Here is a 16308-nt window from a genome sequence, read left to right as displayed (position 1 = left end):
ACCAACTATACCAACAGTATAAGAATAAATCCACACATGTTAATTTTCTTCCGAATGTTTTATTTAGGCACGTTTGTTCAAATAACCCTCAATAGAGGACAGAGTTCGGCAACAACCTCACTAACAGACTCATTCAAGTCCCTTTGTGAATGAGAAGAGGAAGCTGATGATGGCCGACGAGGCCCCGATGCTGGTGCAGCAGGTGCTGCTGCCTCAGATGGGGCTTCTGGTGCTGCTCGTGCCGCAGGTGTGGCCGCTGGTGCTTCGGAGACGTGTCTTCTACCATGCCACATACTTTGCTTTTGCCATTACGCCACCCGACAGGCTTTCAAACAATGTTTTGGCCCGCATCTGCTCTTCCATCAGCAGAACGTCGATTTCGGCCTCACTATAATTCTTCGTTTTACATGTTTCTTTCTTACTTGCCACTGTCACAGAGAGTTTGTGCATTGAGGATGCGCTCCGTTTGTGCATTGAGAATATGCTAATTGGATTAAGTAGGGGCGTTTTGAGGGCGGAGATTCAGCTGCGCACAATTCCACGATCATTTGTGATTTATAAACGCAGGAATGGCGTACACTTGTTTTTTTGGGCGTACGTTCGTTTTCTGTGAATAACACTTACGACCATTTCAGAAAACGTCTGAGATCAAATGTAGGATGTTTCTACGCAACATTTTATAAATGAGGCCCTGTGTGTTTCCCATGCATACATGACTGACAGTAGTGTGATTGACACATCACTAGCCAATCACCACTTGTCCTTGCCCTCAATGAAAAAATCATGGTGTCAAGCAAAGATATTAAATAGAATTCATAAGGAAATGAAAAGACAACTGCTGTGCTACACACACACACAGTATGGCAAAAGGCAAACGTGTAAATAACGTCTTTTGAATAGTAGTGGCAATAGTTTCGGGGCTTTCCTTTAACCCTGTCTAGAGGTGTCTTTATGTGAGGTACAATGCTAACAAATAAAGCTAAATCAAGGACAGATCATTAAAACATAAAGAGCCAGGAGAATGTGAGGTACAATGCTAGCAAATATAGCTAAATCAAGGACAGATCATTAAAACATAAAGAGCCAGGAGAATGTGTTTCAGTTTGATGTGTTCTGACAAATGCCAAATAAGGAAAAAGAGGGTTTTTATAATTTTTTTTGAGTAAAAGTGCATACGAGTTGTCATCCATTTGGCACGTTTTGAATGTTGGGAACTAGAGTTTATATCATTTTTATACTTTCTAGTGTGGAGTTATAGGATCAATATGAGGTAAAGAGATAAGGTGAGAGTTATGTTTGTTTGAGGCTGGTGTATCTCCAACATAGAACACACGTTTAAATGTCAATGTATTGTTTCATATATTGAGAAGTACTAAAGGTTAATTCACTGTCAGAACAATTTTCCATTGCAGATATTTCACTCACACTACTTCCTTGTTTTGTGGTTAGTGCTACTGGAAGTTAGTACAGGCAGTGTGTGTAAGGGATTACATGTGATTTGCATGTATGTGTGATTTGCAAATATGAGAGAAAGAGAGAATTTATGGCTCCCAACATGAAACATTTGCAAGTAGTTTAACAAATGAGTCACTATTTTAGAGCATTTTATGGGGAGAGCACTGCTTTATTTCACATGTATGTATAGGTCAGTATTAATCACATAGCAGACTGAGCAACAAGAAAGAAAACTATCATAAATACATAAAATGGTACCATACTAGTTACCAAAGGATGCAGTTGTCATGTGTGAACGATCACCTCTGAGAGACTCGGCTCACATAGCAGCTGACCCTGGATGTACCAGTGCACCAACACGGCTTTCCCTCAGGGTGAAACATAGCAGCTGACCCTGGATGTACCAGTGCACCAACACGGCTCTCCCTCAGGGTGAAACATAGCAGGTGACCCTGGATGTACCAGTGCACCAACACGGCTTTCCCTCAGGGTGAAACATAGCAGCTGACCCTGGATGTACCAGTGCACCAACATGGCTTTCCCTCAGGGTGAAACATAGCAGCTCACCCTGGATGTACCAGTGCACCAACACGGCTTTCCCTCAGGGTGAAACCTGCACAGGCGTTCAGAGACTCATGCAAAGTTCAATGCTTCCATATTTAGCATTATTAATATTGCATCAATAGATTTGTTTTAATTTAAGCGCATTGAAATGGAGTAAAACGGGCAAAAGATAATCTCAATGGTTTATTTCTCCTAGGGAAGAACTTGTTATCTGTTCCCTTTTGTCATCTGCTTCTGAATCAGATCAAGGCCACATCCAACACAGAGGAAGCAGCTATGATGGTCCGTGTCCCTAAATGCCAGTGATAACCTTGCAGTTCCTTTGTTGTAACTCTCTCAAGGGTTTCTACTTCCTCATTCACACGCTAAAGTCAAACTCCAATATGACATGATATGTGTCACATGGACGTGGCTGATAATTGTATAATTGTCAGATTTTAATGGCACAAGCGACACACTGCAACACACACGTGAATAAATGGAGGCGACACAGGACACACACACACACAGGCCTGAGGTCGCTGTGAATTTCTGGTCTACAATTTCCCATCCAGGACTGTCCTTCCTCCAGGACCCCAGGAGCTGTGGGCAGCTTTTAAGCGCCCGGGGATCAAGTGAAGTGAACCGTCTGGTCTGGGGAGGACCCTTTCTCCCAGAGCCAACAGTGCAGCAGTGCAAGCACCTGGGCCACCGTGCCACCGTCATGTGATCAATGCATCAGCATATTTCTCTCTCTCTCTCTCTCTCTCTCTCTCTCTCTCTCTCTCTCTCTCTCTTGATGTCAGTCTTTCACCTCCTACCACCGTCATGTGATCAATGCATCAGCATATTTCTCTCTCTCTCTCTATCCCTCTCTCTCTCTCTCTCTCTCTATCCCTCTCTCTCTCTATCTCTCTCTCTCTCTATCCCTCTCTCTCTCACTCTCTCTCTATCTCTATCCCTCTCTCTCTCTCTCTCTCTATCCCTCTCTCTCTATCTCTATCCCTCCCTCTCTATCCCTCTCTCTCTCTCTCTATCTCTATCCCTCTCTCTCTCTCTCTATCCCTCTCTCTCTCTCTCTATCTCTATCCCTCCCTCTCTCTCTCTATCTCTATCCCTCTCTCTCTATCCCTCTCTCTCTCTCTCTATCCCTCTCTCTCTCTCTCTCTCTATCCCTCTCTCTCTATCTCTATCCCTCCCTCTCTATCCCTCTCTCTCTCTCTCTATCTCTATCCCTCTCTCTCTCTCTCTATCCCTCTCTCTCTCTCTATCTCTATCCCTCCCTCTCTATCCCTCTCTCTCTATCCCTCCCTCTCTCTCTCTCTCTCTCCCTCTCTCTCTCTCTCTGCTCTCTGTCTTTCTCAATGTCAGTCTTTCACCTCCTACAGCATATGACGCCACAGCAGGGTCAGGTGTATGTGAGTGTGTTAGATACCCAAGGAGCACACACACACACACACACACACACACACACACACACACACACAAAGTGCTGCAGATCACCACTGAAAGAGACAAGACTCCTGTCCTGAGAATGAAGCTGGTTGTCATGGCCATTCTCTGCGTCATCCTGGGAGGGTATGTGGTGCTTTTCAAATTGCAGTGTAAGTTTGCACTCAAATCTTCATTCTCACATGGAGAGTTTAGAACAGTATACTACATGCACAGTGGTTGTTGTATATTGTATATACTGAGGCACCCTTTATGGCTTGCTAGCTGTGGCTGTGAGGACGTGAGAATGAAGATATGAGAGCAAACTTACACAGAAATTTCAGAGAAAGATGCTGATGCACTAACCACATTAGCCACGTCCATGTCTGACACATTTCATTTAAAAAAAATCTATTTGGAGAGAGAGAGAGAGAGAAAGAGAGAGAGAGAGAGCGAGAGAGAGAGAGATGCACTAACCACATTAGCCACGTCCATGTCAGACACATTTCATTTAAAAAAATATATTTGGAGAGAGAGAGAGAGAGAAACATGCATTAACCACATTAGCCACGTCCATGTGTGACACATTTTATCACCATCTCTCTTGAGTTATGCTTTTCATGCTATAGTTAGGTGAAAACATGCATGGTTTTGGACATGACAATGAGAAACAGCAGTTTTATACCCAGGCAGCAAACATACTCATGGAATTATACATCTGTACTATGTTTTGGATAAAAGGATCTGTTAAAATAATTAATGTTATACAAATGGTCACACATGACTATTAACTGCAGGGCTGCAGAAAGTTTTTCAAAATCAATATATAAACCGTGGATAACAGTTACAGTGAGTCATTTCTACATTAAATGTGTTAAGATATGTGACAACATCATTGTCCACAGTGCAAAACCCCGGTGCAATTTGAGGAACTGTAGGCATGTAGGGGAACTCTTACACAAATGCAAATAACCGTTTGACAGCTGAACTTCCTTAGTTAAAGAGACTGACAGGAGACATACTTCTGTCTCATAGCTCACAATCAATACTTGACTGAATCTGAGAGATCACAAGGATGTCAGAAAACAAAATCTGCTCAGATGTAATGCCAAAAGACACACCAGAGGACTCTACCACAGGTAACTGAAAACCTAGTGAGCTTTAACTTTATGTACATTCAATGTTTTGAATGATTGTGTTGGCTGCTGTCAACATAGATTTTTATATATTGCACATCATATTGTTTGTAAGCTATACTGAACCAACCTCATAATTTTATTTATGTGTTTGTTTGTGTCTCTGTTTAGTTCATTGTTTATTCATTCAATTGTTATAGTTATTAGTTGTTACTTTACTTGAGCGGCAAACTACTTCTTCTACTTCCCTTTGACATTAATAGGTTTAAGACAACTGCAGTAGTCCTGCTCATTTGGACTGTGTCCTATGTATACTTATACCTACAGTATGTATACTTCTCTAAAAACCAAAAGATGCCACTTTTCATAGTTTGACAACCCTACACAGTGGGTTCAGCTCTCTCAATACCACCAGGAAGACACTTATGGGCAGGTGGTCTTAGTTCATGTCTGCATTGCTACTCGAAGTGGATTAGATTTCAATACATGTGGTGATCTATGGGCGAAAAACAACAGACAGACCGTGTAATAGAGCAGAACTTGACTTGCCGTGAAGAAGGAAGGCGTAATCAATGTCAACACATGTCAGAACAGCAGCAAAGCAAAGAAAGGAACTATCTTTTGGAGCACAGACAGGTGATTTGACACTTCTCTTTTGTGTTTTGGGTTGATCTTAGCCATGCAGACAGATGAGGTGACATACTCTGACATCAACTTCATCAAAACAGGAAATAGCCACCAGAAGCAAACCCACAGTGGTAAATTCTTCTCGATCTAAAAGGCAATAGCTTAAGTAAGGGTTGCTAAGGAAATAAGGAAACTGCTTCAGATAAAGTTTATACTATTTTTCACTATTGCAGAGTTATTAGAAACAAGAATTAGAGTACAAATACGAGAATATGAGCTATCTATTTGTAGACCTTTGTTACTTTTTTTTAATGACTTTGTTTAAAGAAAATTGATGATTTGACTGAATCCTAATTACCAACAACGGTTTTCTGAACTCATTTTTCCCTCTGCTGAACTGAAATGAAGATGGAGACGGTGTAAATGCCATCTATTCTCTGGTCAATCTGCCTAAAAAGGGTATGTATGAATGATACCACATGTCATGACACAACACACACTATCTGATGTTTTCTAAACAAAGTTCGGGAGGAGCCCATAGGGATGATTGACAGCGATTTCTAGGAGATTTAGACCCTCCTCATCTGTCCAGCATGTGACACGCTGTATTCGACACAGCTTCCTGCAGGCAGATGTTCCATAACGGAGCTGGAACTTTTGCTGACTTTGAAGAAGAGGACTTCATGCATCCGAAGGCTAATCCAGGGGTTCTGAGGATACAGCCGTTTCTCCGTCAGGTCCAGCAGGACACCTCGCCATCTGGCCCAAGTTCCCATAACCACTGGCACTCCTGCCCCTGTCCACGCCTCTCCCTGCTCCTCTGAGTCTTCTCATGCCAATGCTCAGAGTCAACGCCAAGCCAAGGATAGTCCACTGTATTGTTGCATGTTTCTGCAGCTTAACGTTAATTCTCGCCTGCACCTTCTTGTTGCAGAGCTCAACTAGGAAATTCAAATCTCCTGGCCCAGTACAATCCCGAACAAAACATCAGCACTACCCGACAGGAACCACAGCAGCATGTGGTAGTTTCCACATAGCCCTATGTATGTATGTGACTCAAGAGCCGTTATCGGGCCAAACCTGGGTGAGCTAGAGTGTGCCAAGGCCAGTTGTGTCCTCACCGTGAATATTCTAACCTTCTGCCTCACTAAACTACTCAAAGGATGCATGTCCACGCCCAGCGTTCCATTCCGTGGTTTCTTAGTAGAATGTAGGATAGAAACTGTGACTGCGGGGGCAATAGATCTGAGCAGCAATTAAAACCCAACAGACTCATATCCAAGCACACTGATGTCATTCTTACAGCCATGTTTATCAGCTTCATGGGCTGCTGAGATGTAGTAAGTTTACCTGCCCTACTTCTAGTTTCACTCCCGCCATACATCCCTGCACATCAGACTTACAAACGTCCACGACACTTTCAGGTTCTTGTCAGACAGAGCAAATGATGAATTTCACACCTCATACTGTTCCACGCAGTCTCCTCCATGTAGTCCACTCTCTACGACTACGGCAGCCAACAATCCTATCTGAGCAGCAAATCAAAATGCTTGGCCGTTGGTCCTCAGACGCCTACCACACCATTCCACACAGTCTCCTCCATGTAGTCCACTTTTCATCACAGACAAAGGTGACCCAGCCATTCGCCACTGGTTCCAGGCATTCCTGAAATTCAGGGCAGAACACTATTCAGCCCATTAGGAGATAGGAGGTCACCACAGCAGCTAACAACGGCCTATCTGAGCAGCAAACACAAAAGTCAGACGTCTACCAATCCTACATCTGTCCTCTAGCAGGTCTCCGACTTCCCCACCAAGCATTGGTTCCATTGCAGATCTCCCACCGGTAGAGGCCTCACATGCAAGCTCTCTTGGGGTGTCACCCAAGCCAAACATGCAGATTATCAGCTCTCTAAATCAATTATTCTAAAGGGACGAACTAGTGAAATTATGTTTTCTAGACAAAGTTCAGGAGGAGCCCGAATAGCACCTCCTCCCCATTCTCCTCCTTTTCACTAGTAGCTCTAAGCTCACATTACCCCTTATCCATAGGAGGTGGCAGTGCTTGCATGCAATGTCCACTATAGGCATCTCAGGAACATGGCCTGTTTATTATCAGCTCTCTAAATCAAGCATTCTGATGGGTGAACTAGTGAAATGAGATTTAACACAAATAGTGGCTAGAATTGAAAAGGTTCCAACATAAATGGATATGAGTTGTTTTTGTATCTTATTCAGTCCCAGGAAATGAACTGGACCCACCACCTCCATCTGATTCCAGGAACATCTCGACCCTGGCCCAACCTGACCCTGCCAACTTCTCACCACAGCAATATTCAGAGAAAGAGAGCTGTCTTGGTATCTCTCAGAGATGCACAGTCCTCTTACTCTCTGTGTGTGTTCTCCTGTTGGCCGTTGCTGTTACTATGGTAGCGCTCTGTGAGTATGACTGTACTGTTACTATGGGAGTGCTCTGTGAGTATGACTGTACTGTTACTATGGGATGGCTCTGTGAGTATGACTACTGTTACTATGGGAGGGCTCTGTGAGTATGACTGTACTGTTACTATGGGATGGCTCTGTGAGTATGACTGTACTGTTACTATGGGATGGCTCTGTGAGTATGACTGTACTGTTACTATGGGAGTGCTCTGTGAGTATGACTGTACTGTTACTCAGGGAGGGCTCTGTGAGTATGACTGTACTGTTACTCAGGGAGGGCTCTGTGAGTATGACTGTACTGTTACTATGGAGGGCTCTGTGAGTATGACTGTACTGTCCAACACAGCATGTACCATGAATAGCTCAGCCTTTTGAAATCAGTTGGATTAAATAGGTTCCTGAAGCAGATGAAAGTTTTTAAAGAGTTAATCAGTGTATGTGTTTCAATGAGTTAATCAGTGTATGTGGATGGCATTGACAATGTATGATGATGATTCCATTCTTTTGTAGATGTTGTGAAAGTGGAGAAATATTCAGGTGAGTGAGTGTAAGAATGACATACCAAGAGTGAGTAAACGAGTGGCCAAGGGCATGTGAGAGTAGAGTACAGAGTAAATGTGTGGGCAAGGGCATGCAAGAGTAGAGTACAGAGTGAATGTGAAATGGTGAACAAAAGCTGTGACAGACATCATCACCCTTTGAAATGAAAACTATGGTAGTAATTTGCTAGTATAAATTAGGTTAGGGTCAGGGTCAAATTGCTAGTATATATCAGGTTAGGGTCAGGGTCAAATTGCTAGTATAAATTAGGTTAGGGTCAGGGTCAAATTGCTAGTATAAATTAGGTTAGGGTCAGGGTCAAATTGCTAGTATATATCAGGTTAGGGTCAGATTCTGAAAGTATGCACCATTGACAGACAATTTCATCTTACTTTTTGAAAATCCTGTCATATCTGGCCAAGACTGCTACCTATTCCACCTTTTTTAACGTACACATTATTTGAAGTCTTTTATGTGAAAGACATCAATCTGAAAATAACATTGTATCAAGTAATCCAATAACTATGAACATTTTCAACTGACCGTCAAGTTACCATGACCCTAACACTAACCCCAAATATAACCTTTTCTACCATTTCTATTCTCATGACCATGTTGTCCAAGTAACAAGTTTGCCTGTTTAGTAGAACAGAAGATCTGCCATATGTTCTTTATTTTCCAACAGGTGTTAAAAAACAGTTGGACTTACTGAGGGTGGAGCACGCCAATGTTACTCTGGCTTTGCAAGCTAAAATGTCAGGTGGGGAGAAATGCACAAGCACTGTATTGCACACATCTGAAGATATTTAATCAAGATTGAATATGCAAAGCCCTACAAAAAGTCAGTCAAATATCAAGTACTAGCTCTAACTCTCAATCTACTGTTTACTAAACTATAACTAACTTGAAGCTAACCCTACTCTCACCAATCATACCCCGACTCTAAATGTGTAACTGTTATTTTTATCTGTCAACAAAATCAACACATTTTTAGATAAAACCCCCCCAGCACCACACACTCATCCCCAACACCCCACCATTCCCTTACCTCTCCACACTTAACACTAACCCTCCACCACACACTCATCCCCAACACCCCACCATTCCCTTACCTCTCCACACTTAAAGCCACCTCTCAGGTGCACCTCATTAGGTTACACACTCCGTTGGCCATGATATTATATTCCTCTCTCACAGTCAGAGCAATATGACACTCACTTGTGATTTACTAGTTTTCCTTAAAAATAACACAATAAAAATGGAAGAAAATGCTTTGTCATTGTTTTCTAAGTCATTAACTCTGATTAAGCATGACTTCACTGAACTTTGGCTATGATGATAGTAATCTAACAAAGTAAAGAATTGGCCTTTTCATACAGCAGAAGGCAAACCCCCCCAATTAATTTATTCTGGACATCTTTTATGGCATAGTCTACTGTTGATTTATTTTCTTTCAACAGAAACTGAAAGGATGTTAATTGAGCAGAAAAACAGAAATGATGATCTCACCAACGAAATCACAAAGCTGAAGAATGAGCTACAAGGTGAGATTTCTATACATCTGTGGTTGACTGGATGTTCCCAGACCTTGTCTTCTTTTTGGTGCACAAAAGAACTGAAAAAGCAACAGGTCTGTCCATATCAGGTTTTGACCATGTAACAAGAGCACTACTTATCAGTATGACTGTAGTAAAAGATGTCTTTGTTTCAGTCAAAGTAGCGGTATATACTGTACATACAGTATGTAAAAAAATCATGACAAACAAAATGCCAGTTTTGGTGATCATTATCAATTGTATTCCTTAAAAAGGAGGGAGGAAGTGTGCGGATGACTGGGAGTACTTCGATGGATCATGTTACCACTTCTCCACTGATTGGAAGACCTGGACTGAGAGTAGAGATGCCTGTGTGACTATGGGAGGACACCTGGTCATCATAAACAGTCAACAAGAAATGGTATGACATTAAATCCTTAAAAAATATTTCATAGTCTACTATCTAACTCTAATGTACTAAACTGTAATCAGTAGTGGCTGGTGAACTCATTTTTGGTGCAGTAGCCCCCTGGCCTATACCTCCAACATACCTGAGAGCAGCAACTGTTCACTTGTTCACAAGTGTGCAGAAAATGTGAATGTTAGGATGGCTATTGCATAAACTGTAAACAGCATTATTTGCATCATATGTTAAACACCAGGTTAATGATACGTGTCTCTGAGGGCCACTCAAGATTATCTCCTTACCTGATATAACATCAGCAACAGCATCCTGTTTTAAAATAGTACATTATTTACACACAATTTCCTTCAATACCATTCATTGCCAACATAAGGTAACGTAAAAACATACTTTAACCTGAACTAAAATACAACATTATAATCCAAAAACTATAAAATATGTTAATATTTAAATTAGTGCTGTCAGTTTAACGCGTTATTAACGGCGTTAACGCAAACCCATTTTAACGCCGTTAATTTTTTTATCGCGAGATTAACGCGATTTTGTTTTTATAATTTTTTTTTTTTTTTTTTTTTAGATTAACGTTCTTTTTGGCCTTGCAAACTGTGTATTAGGTTAACGTTACAGTTTGAGTGAATGGTGAGCGCGATACGGCGAAATGGATGATAAAAAGCTTCTGAATGGAAAGTTTACTTTTAAAAGTACTGTTGTGCAAAAGAAGCCAGCTTCACTGTTGTCTGAAAATGTCAACAGGCAGCTGGCTGAAAGCAAAGAAGTAGTAGGCTTACCTTTTATTGGTAACCTAATTGTTACGGTTCATTGTTTCTGAAATAAGAGGCCTGACTGCTATGTTCTCAGCAAACTTGAAAAAAAGAAAATATTAAGCCATGGTTTAACTGCACTATAGGCTGAGTCCTTGTTTACCTGAAATGTGCACTTTATAATTTTATTTTGTACCGCCCTGTTTGGCAATGTTGGTTTTCAATAAAATAAAACATTTGCTTAAAGCAAGCCAATCCACTTTTCCATGTTGATAAGGGCATTAAAATAAAAATAAAATGATGGAAAAAATAAATAAACGAAGGGACATTTAGAATAGATACAAATTTGCGATTAATCGCGATTCATTTTGAGTTAACTATGACATAAATGCGATTAATCGCGATTAAATATTTTAATCGTTTGACAGCACTAATTTAAATAGAAATAGCATGGTGACACTGAAAAGCAATATGGTCTACAGTCCTGGATATACATCAGGTATGTTATAATAAGAATAGTAATCAATATTCTAAGCAACTACCTATTTGTGACTATTAGGTATTCAGCACATTTCCCTGTGTGGGATCAATAAAGGTCATCTTAGCTTTTGTTGACAAATACATTTTATACATAAATGTATTACAGGAGCTTCAACCTCACACCCTCTCAAATTATATTAATTTGATAAGAGTACACAAGCTTTAAAGACTAATGTGATTGAAATCAGCATGATGAAATGGATGGTTATTGCAGTAGCCATCATTATATTGCTTATCAAGATCATGAGTGATATTTCTTACATTAGGATTTCCTGAAGGCCAAGGCTAATCACTGGATTGGTTTAACTGATGCTAAGGAAGAGGGCAAATGGCGCTGGGTGGACAACACACCACTCACAAACCTAAAGTTGGTACAACCCAAAAGATATTTACCTGTTTCTACTCAATACAATTCACATTTAACACAATTTCATTGGTTAGATACAGTATGTCCAGATCTAAAAACAAAGTAAAGAGCTGAAATCTGATAACTGTCATGGTTTAGTTTGACAGATTATGAGCACCATTTATTATGTTTATGTGATCTCTGGACTCTGCTCTTCTTCCAGGTTTTGGAGACAAGGCCAGCCAGATAACTACAAGGGATATTATCGAGATGGAGAAGACTGTGCCATGATTACAGGAGAAGAGTGGAATGACATTTCCTGTGGTGTCTCATTTAAAATAATCTGTGAGACTAAAAGCTGTAGGGCCGGGGTTTAACTGATATTACCACAACATCAAATGATTTACCGACTCAAATTAATTTAGGCTCTGAAACATTGTTTAGAAGAAATGTTGTAGGGGTGTCTGAGGAGCGGTATGGATTTTGCATTAATTGCGTTTGATCTGATTTCTGGACATAAAACTAGGGAAACACTTTAGTTTCAGGGAACATATGTTAACCATTCACACATAACTAATATGCATCTGTATAAGTGCCGAATGAAGTCTGCATTAAGCATAATGTATTAGGCCTGTGTTAGCCACTTTCTTATTCTCACTGAATATGTAATATATTCTTGGTACATCCTTATTAACCAACTAGTTAGTCTCAACATAATCTTACTGATATATGATATATTTTAATGATATGTTATCTGTAGGGACAGATTAATTGTAGAATAAGTATCTCTACTGACAAACAGTGTTTCATTGCTCAATGCAAAGGCCCAGCAGGTCCAAGTAATGGTAATGGTACTCACCCAGGCTGCTAGTGGTGACTGGGAGGCAGTAATGGTAATGGTACTCACCCAGGCTGCTAGTGGTGACTGGGAGGCAGTAATGGTAATGGTCCTCACACAGGCTGCTAGTGGTGACTGGGAGGCAGTAATGGTAATGGTCCTCACACAGGCTGCTAGTGGTGACTGGGAGGCAGTAATGGTAATGGTCCTCACCCAGGCTGCTAGTGGTGACTGGGAGGCAGTAATGGTAATGGTCCTCACCCAGGCTGCTAGTGGTGACTGGGAGGCAGTAATGGTAATGGTACTCACCCAGGCTGCTAGTGGTGACTGGGGGGGCAGTAATGGTAATGGTACTCACCCAGGCTGCTAGTGGTGACTGGGAGGCAGTAATGGTAATGGTACTCACACAGGCTGCTAGTGGTGACTGGGAGGCAGTAATGGTAATGGTACTCACACAGGCTGCTAGTGGTGACTGGGAGGCAGTAATGGTAATGGTACTCACCCAGGCTGCTAGTGGTGACTGGGAGGCAGTAATGGTAATGGTACTCACACAGGCTGCTAGTGGTGACTGGGAGGCAGGACCATTGTTCTAAAGTGGAACGTTATTAGAGAACAATGAGTGCACTTCAATCAGTGATACCTACATAGTATATTATTATTGACACAACACAAGTTCCCAGTTTTAGAGTACATTCCATAATCAGACTGAAATGATGAAAATGGCCCACTACAAGTACAGACACATTCATCCTTAATAAACTGTAAATATATCATTATTCCTTTAGAAGAAGTTCCTTGTTTTGAAGTGAAGACTTAAAATGACATGGAAAGGATGAAATCCTTGTGTGAGTTAGACATTTTTATTTAGCGTCCAAAGTACCCTACTACAACCCTCAAAAGTCACCATCGTGTGTTTCCACAAGGCACAGACCTTTTCCAAAGCCTTAAGCCTCCATCAGGTTCTGACAGATCTCTCTGTCTCCTGAAGCTATAAGATGAACCTGTTCTACAACTATTCTATGCCGCTATAAGTGGCATATTTAGACAGTTTATTAAAAGGCTATGAATCTTCCTTTGTTTTTGATCCTTGCTATAAGTAAACATCGGTTTCTGACCAACTAGCTGGTTATTAAGGTTGTACCGAAAATAAATTACCTATTCAATCACAATAAGATATTGGTGAATACTGGCCTAATAAATGATTAATGGTGCTTAATGCTTGCCTAATAAATGATTAATGGTGCTTAATGCTAGCCTTATTGGGCACTGATACAGACACCAATGTAAGCTCAGTAAGTTCATGTAAGCTCAGATTTATGTTTTGTTATTGTTAAGGACAGCCCTTTCTCTTAGCTTGCCAGTCATATTTGGTTTGAATGTCCTTCTATTCTGAGCCTTATGAGTGTTGGTTTAAATGAATGTCTTTCTATTCTGAGCCTCATGAGTGTTGGTTTAAATGAATGGAAATGTCTTGCCATGGTTGATGCACAAACTGCTACTGACCTATCTATGAGGACCCAAGCTCTTACTGACCTGTCTATAAGGACCCAAACTGTTACTGGCCTGTCTATAAGGACCCAAGCTCTTACTGACCTGTCTTTAAGGACCCAAGCTCTTACTGTCTAAGGACCCAAGCTCCCGTCCTTGACTGCTTCAGCTTCTCCTGCTCTGGTATTGTCCAAGGAGTTGTCTTGGTAACACCTTTGTGAAAACCTCTCTGTCAGTCGTACAATTGTACATATGCCTGTACAAGAATGCATGTGAAAATGTGAATAAAGCTGGTTTAATTTTTTGTCCAAATTTAAGTTTACATTTTCAATGGTAATGTAAGTCAGCACTATAAAGTTACTGGTGCTGATTTATATCTGTGTATCAAACCAAAAACATGTCTAAACGTGTAATTCACATTATGTGTATTAGCCTATAGGTGCCACTACTATGTCTACAAACTGCTCTTCTTGGTACAGATTCATCAATAGGGGGCGGTGTTGAGGTGAAACCACCATCTAATTCAGATCACATCCAAATAATTCAATGCCCCACATATACTTCAGCAAAGGCAGTATTTAATCCATCCAACGAGCAGGAAAATATTAACACATTTCAAGTCTTCTTGTTTTTGTCCTTTTCATTTTTGAATGACAGTTAGAACCCATTTCAAGGTTGGAGAATACAGGTGAAATATTTCTGGGATTTCAAGGATTATACTTGGAACTATGCACAAATTCTATTTAGTATTAACAAACGATTTTTAAGAGGTTTGGTTGCATGGACAATGTGGTGTGTTTCTTGCATATGTAAATTAGGAGTTCCTATGAATTATGGCCCCTGTTTCCTGAACTGATGATGAAACATTACAGTAAGTGTACCGATCGTGACAGTTGTCCAACTGTCAGTTCCTAAGGAGGTTAGAAGGAACAGCAGGTCAACAGCCACAAAAATGTAAATAACCCAGTGTGTGTGTGTGTAGAGGAAATTTAAGAAAGAGTTATAGAGAGAGAAATATCGTATTTTGCTGACTATACACTGCACGTATATAAAACGCATTCCAGCTGTTTATGTAATTTCATAAAACAAACCCTTGTATTGAGCTTGAGGGCGCTGGTGCCGCAGACGCCGATACGCTGGAGCTACGAGAGGTGGACTCCATGACGGAGCTGCGCCCCGGTGCAGCAGAGGAGGCCAAGCCAGAGGTGAAGTCGGAGACCATGAAGTTTGTCCTGCAGATCAGGGAGACAGCAGCCCAGCTGCAGGACGGCCTGGACGAGCTGAGCGACGTCATCACCTTCATCCCAAAGGTTGAGGCCTACAGCCTCTAAGCCAATAAAAACATGGTGGCTTTTTTCGGTACAGGGTGTTTTTCTTAGGGATGAACGATTAATTGCAATATGGTAAAACGCGATTTTCTAACCACAACGTCCGCGATTACAACGTGGTCTACATTTTGCATACAGTGTTTAAAAAGTGCATGCCTTGTGTTTATACTTACAATTACTTTGTTTAAATTACTTAAATGCACAGTGGCAAAGCCACTGATTTGCTGTTCATATTTCTGTAATGAGCAGTTAAATAAAAATGTGAAATGTGGGAATATTTTACACTAAATGTATCTAATATTGTGTTGGTCATATTTAAATAATTCATTAAGTTTTGTTGGGGGAAAAAAGAGGATAAAAAAAAAAGAATTGCATATTAAATCGCAATTAAATTATTTTCCCAAATCGTTCAGCCCTAGTTTTTCTGTCACGTTTTCCACACATAGGAATCTGGTCACCCTGACTGTAGAGGGTAATCTATCTCAGGTAACTTCCTCGTGTACTGGGTTTGCTCCAGTCAACTGAGGACCTTTAACACGTGCATCCTTGTACTTTATGGTTTAACTGAAGACCAATGTTAACAGTTCTCAGTGCAGCTACGCACCAGTCGGATAACAACTGATCAGAACTGTCACCATGATCATATTTTAAAATGTACATTTTAGGGGTTTGTTTGTATATGCTCAGAGTTTGACAATTAACCTCTTTGAGTTTGATTTAATCGTCAACCTAGACAGCCAGGGATACAGATGGATAAGGAAGAATTTTATGATTTGTTTTAGTTGGTTAAGTTTTAGCTGCAGTTATTATATGATATCATACTTGTCTTTACTGGAAAATCTCAGTTCTAATAGCCTGTTGTGATCATAACATGA

At 40.8% G+C, this 16308-nt stretch overlaps 1 protein-coding gene and 1 long non-coding RNA gene across 2 annotated transcripts in view; both read left to right on the top strand.

Annotated features, from left to right (window-relative positions):
• Positions 1 to 7339: 7339 nt before the first annotated feature.
• The window catches only part of LOC122128528 (CD209 antigen-like protein E), a 39282-nt gene continuing 30313 nt past the window's right edge, over positions 7340 to 16308 (top strand). The window contains exons 1-3 of the mRNA XM_042710394.1: positions 7340 to 7630; positions 8144 to 8170; positions 9634 to 9717. Of these exons, the coding sequence (XP_042566328.1) occupies positions 7618 to 7630; positions 8144 to 8170; positions 9634 to 9717 (124 nt within the window). The 5' untranslated portion in view covers positions 7340 to 7617. The remainder of the gene's footprint in view (positions 7631 to 8143; positions 8171 to 9633; positions 9718 to 16308) is intronic.
• LOC122133771 lies at positions 9814 to 12861 on the top strand. The gene is made up of 3 exons (XR_006152977.1): positions 9814 to 10129; positions 11700 to 11800; positions 12003 to 12861. It is a non-coding gene; the product is annotated as an uncharacterized LOC122133771 (long non-coding RNA).

The sequence above is a fragment of the Clupea harengus genome, chromosome 18 (genome assembly GCF_900700415.2).
Source record: "Clupea harengus chromosome 18, Ch_v2.0.2, whole genome shotgun sequence".
Classification (NCBI taxonomy): Eukaryota; Metazoa; Chordata; class Actinopteri; order Clupeiformes; family Clupeidae; genus Clupea; species Clupea harengus.
This window is presented reverse-complemented; position numbering and strand designations above follow the sequence as displayed.